Source organism: Homalodisca vitripennis, chromosome 5, assembly GCF_021130785.1.
Source record: "Homalodisca vitripennis isolate AUS2020 chromosome 5, UT_GWSS_2.1, whole genome shotgun sequence".
NCBI classification, from domain to species: Eukaryota; Metazoa; Arthropoda; class Insecta; order Hemiptera; family Cicadellidae; genus Homalodisca; species Homalodisca vitripennis.
In genome coordinates this window covers 116,080,784-116,084,226 of record NC_060211.1, presented here as the reverse complement: position 1 = coordinate 116,084,226, position 3,443 = coordinate 116,080,784, and the positions used below count along the sequence as shown (strand labels likewise).

General features: G+C 32.3%; 1 protein-coding gene across 1 annotated transcript; it reads left to right on the top strand.

The window, feature by feature from the left end:
• Positions 1 to 306: 306 nt before the first annotated feature.
• On the top strand, positions 307 to 1,335 carry LOC124362774 (mitochondrial coenzyme A diphosphatase NUDT8). The gene has a single exon (XM_046817551.1). The coding sequence runs from the start codon at positions 422 to 424 to the stop codon at positions 1,169 to 1,171; it is 750 nt and encodes a 249-aa protein (XP_046673507.1). The 5' UTR covers positions 307 to 421; the 3' UTR covers positions 1,172 to 1,335.
• The last annotated feature ends 2,108 nt before the right edge of the window (positions 1,336 to 3,443 follow it).

The following is a 3,443-nucleotide window of genomic DNA, read 5'->3' as shown; positions in this document are numbered from 1 at the left end:
CCTGAAAGGCCCCTGGCGAGAAGCAACCAAACACCTTCACAATATCCTTTATCCCGTCTATAACCATTTAATCTTATTCCTTCTTTAATCTAATTAACATAAAATACAAAACATTTAGAATAGTCGGAACATATATGTACATACCACTAACCTTTAAAAAAATTAAATATTTTATTAAATAATTAAAATTTTCAGTGACTTTGTAATAATAAAGGGACAACCACAATAAAATATCTGTACTACGAGGCAGCATGGGTTTCCCCGACGCCTTTTAGCCTTCTGAGCTAAATCGAGAAAAAAAAGAGAGGTACAGAGGTTATGTTATTACTTTAGTTCTCAAAATTACCTATGAATGTTATTATACTGCCTTATTTTCAATATAATAAAATAGTGTAAAGATCAGAGCTGATAATAGGGCCTAATGTTTTCAGTGACAAGTAAGGTAATGACTAAATTACGAATCAAAGAGTTTATTCTAAGGTTTAAAGCTGATACTAATTTAATGTCAAATAAGGATTCAACGATAATTTTCCGCTCGTTTTGTAATAAATCTGCGTTAAGTAACGAAGAAAAGAAGAAATGCATTGAAAGACTTAAAAAGTTTAAATTTTCACAAAATCAAGATTCTGTAAATTTACAAAATGCAGCCGTTTTGATACCATTATGTAGTGTAAACGGTGAAGATTCTCTACTATACACGTTAAGAAGACAAGATCTTAAAGTGCACAAAGGACAAGTGTCATTTCCTGGGGGAAAACAAGATTCCAAAGATTTAAGCCTTGAAATAACTGCTTTGCGTGAAACTGAAGAAGAGCTGGGCATTAGCCAATCGTCTGTTGAAGTGTGGGGCCATGGGAACTCTATAATTGGAAGAGAATTTAATATTTTACCTGTTCTTGGGCATGTTGGAGAAATCGATATTGAAACTTTAAAGCCAAATCCCTCTGAAGTAGAATTTGCGTTTACTGTTCCCTTAAATCATTTTTATGATCTTAAAAACTGCAGGTATACGCAGTATCGGAATGGTGTTGGTTATATTCTACCTGTTTATATAAATGCAAAATGTAAAATTTGGGGTATTACTGCTCTAATAACTCATTTAGTCTTAAATGCACTATCACCAAAACAATACACACATAAACTGCATTTCATCAAACCAGTAATTTCGTGACATAGTTGGAGGAAGTGCTATTGGCATTGACACCAATGTTTTTATTAATGTTACAAATAATTACTGACCCTATCTTATTAAAAATTTAAACAGTCTATTTATCAAAATTAGAACATATGTACTTAAAGAATCCTATTTTGTAAAATAAACCGATTTCAAACCTACATACAACATTGATTTAGGTAATGTGGTATCATTTCGGTAACTTATATTATGAAACTTAAGAGCCATATACAAATTGATAAGTAGGTAGACATCGAACAATGTAACTGCAAAAATGTGTTTAGGGAGACGTTAGCAAGTGGCCTATACTCGTTATTCGATTGTAATTGTTATTATTGAACCATTTGATATATATACAACTTCAATATTTATGTATTATCCCTATGCAATAAGAATTGTAATAAATTAACAACAAGAACAGTACATTATAATTTTGAATAAAATTGGCTAAATAAAATTAAAAATTACAAAACCTACTTTGGCCTAGACCTACATTTAAAAGAAACTACAATATTCATAGCCCGGATAGCTGTGAGCAACCGCTTTTGTGAAATTGAGGAAAGGATTCTCCCCTAGGTTTACCAGGAACCAAACTAACATCTTGAAGCAACTAGAAACAAATCTTGTCACTTTTAAGAGACGTTTCACAATTTCCTCATATTAATCGCCATTTTCAAACTCTCCAAAAGTTACTTCACGGTTAATCTATGGCTTTACATTAAAAATTATTGTAATTAATAAGTTGAAATCATATTTTAAGTTGAATGAGTTGTAATGTCGAATTATTAATTGGATAAAAACAATGAAAACAACCGAACAAGTGTAGGCCACTTATTAGAGTCTATCCATGTGTTTCTATTTTTATAACACCTTGTAGAACAAAATAGTATTTGTGATGTTAGTATCAAGCTGACATGCATTTAGGGATTAGCCTAGTATAGAATTCTAGCTTTTTTGTTCTTATATTTGGTTAATCTTTTCTGTTTTTCATATGCAAGAAGAATAATACTTGAATGTCCAAATTTTAGACGTATGTCTCTTAAAACAGGAAATTTAGGGGATTGAAGAATCTTAATAAAATTAGGTTAACTTCTTTTTATATAAGGGTGTCTTATAAGTAATAATCAGAACTAAAAACTGTGTTTCATTACAATTAATATTTTAACAAAAATTATGCATTTATACTTTATGAATTATAACATAAGATTAATTCGACAGTTGATGACCTTGTAAATTCGGTACTTTGGGATTATACCGACCACACCAGTATGAAGAACACAAAAATATAAATTTATAGAACGAAAAAACAACTCTTTAATTACAAAATTACAAGCATTTCCAGGTATTGTGATCAGTATTGTTGCCGCTGTTATCTTATCTTTATCGAGAATCCCGATTACGGCAGGCCGCGCGGCATCACATGATCATTTAAGTTTTTTGCACGGTACATAATTGGCTTTCCATTACAATTCAATTTATATTTCTGATCAGCCTCTCTAGAATTTGATATTTTACTGATAGGTACTATCTCGAGGGATGTTTTTCTTTCGTTGACATCAGCGCGGGGCACCGAAGGTGCTGCCGAAGCCCGCGCTGATGGCCGGAGGCACTCACATTTTGGGTGGCGGAGTGTGATCAAGAATAAAAACAAGTTTTGAGTGTTTTTTTCAATAAATAGTTTAGTTTTTGTTTGGTAATGTTTGTTATTGTTGAATTTTTGTGTTTGGAGAAATGTAGGGGTAAAACACGGAAGTACAAGAAAGCGACGCACCAGCTGAACGGGCGGCGAGACTCTGCAATCACGTTATATACTAGACCACTCGACTTTGACCTCTGTCTGAGGATGGGGAGGGGTTTGCGATAAGACAATTCCTGTTTTATATTGACGAAATATTGTTCTACGCTAATCTAGTAATCAGTAGAAGCAAAATGTCAAATAACGATTCATGTCTGGGTGTGGTCGGTATAATCCCAAAGTACCGTAAATTCTGTGCTTAGTAGAATTTGTCACTGACCAGTGTGAGATCTTAGAACAATGAGGTTTAGAATCAGTTAAGTTATCACTGGCTTTTTAGATTTGAAACTAATCTAACCTGAATGTAATCTCATAACGCTGGAAACTAGTACAATACAGTATGTTTTTAAACAGTGAGTATTGTTTAAAAAATAATTATTTCTACATAAAAAATACAATTGCATAACATTACCTATAATTTTAATTCTATTTACAGTTTTAAGACTCAAGAGCCTATTTTTACTGAGTATGCTA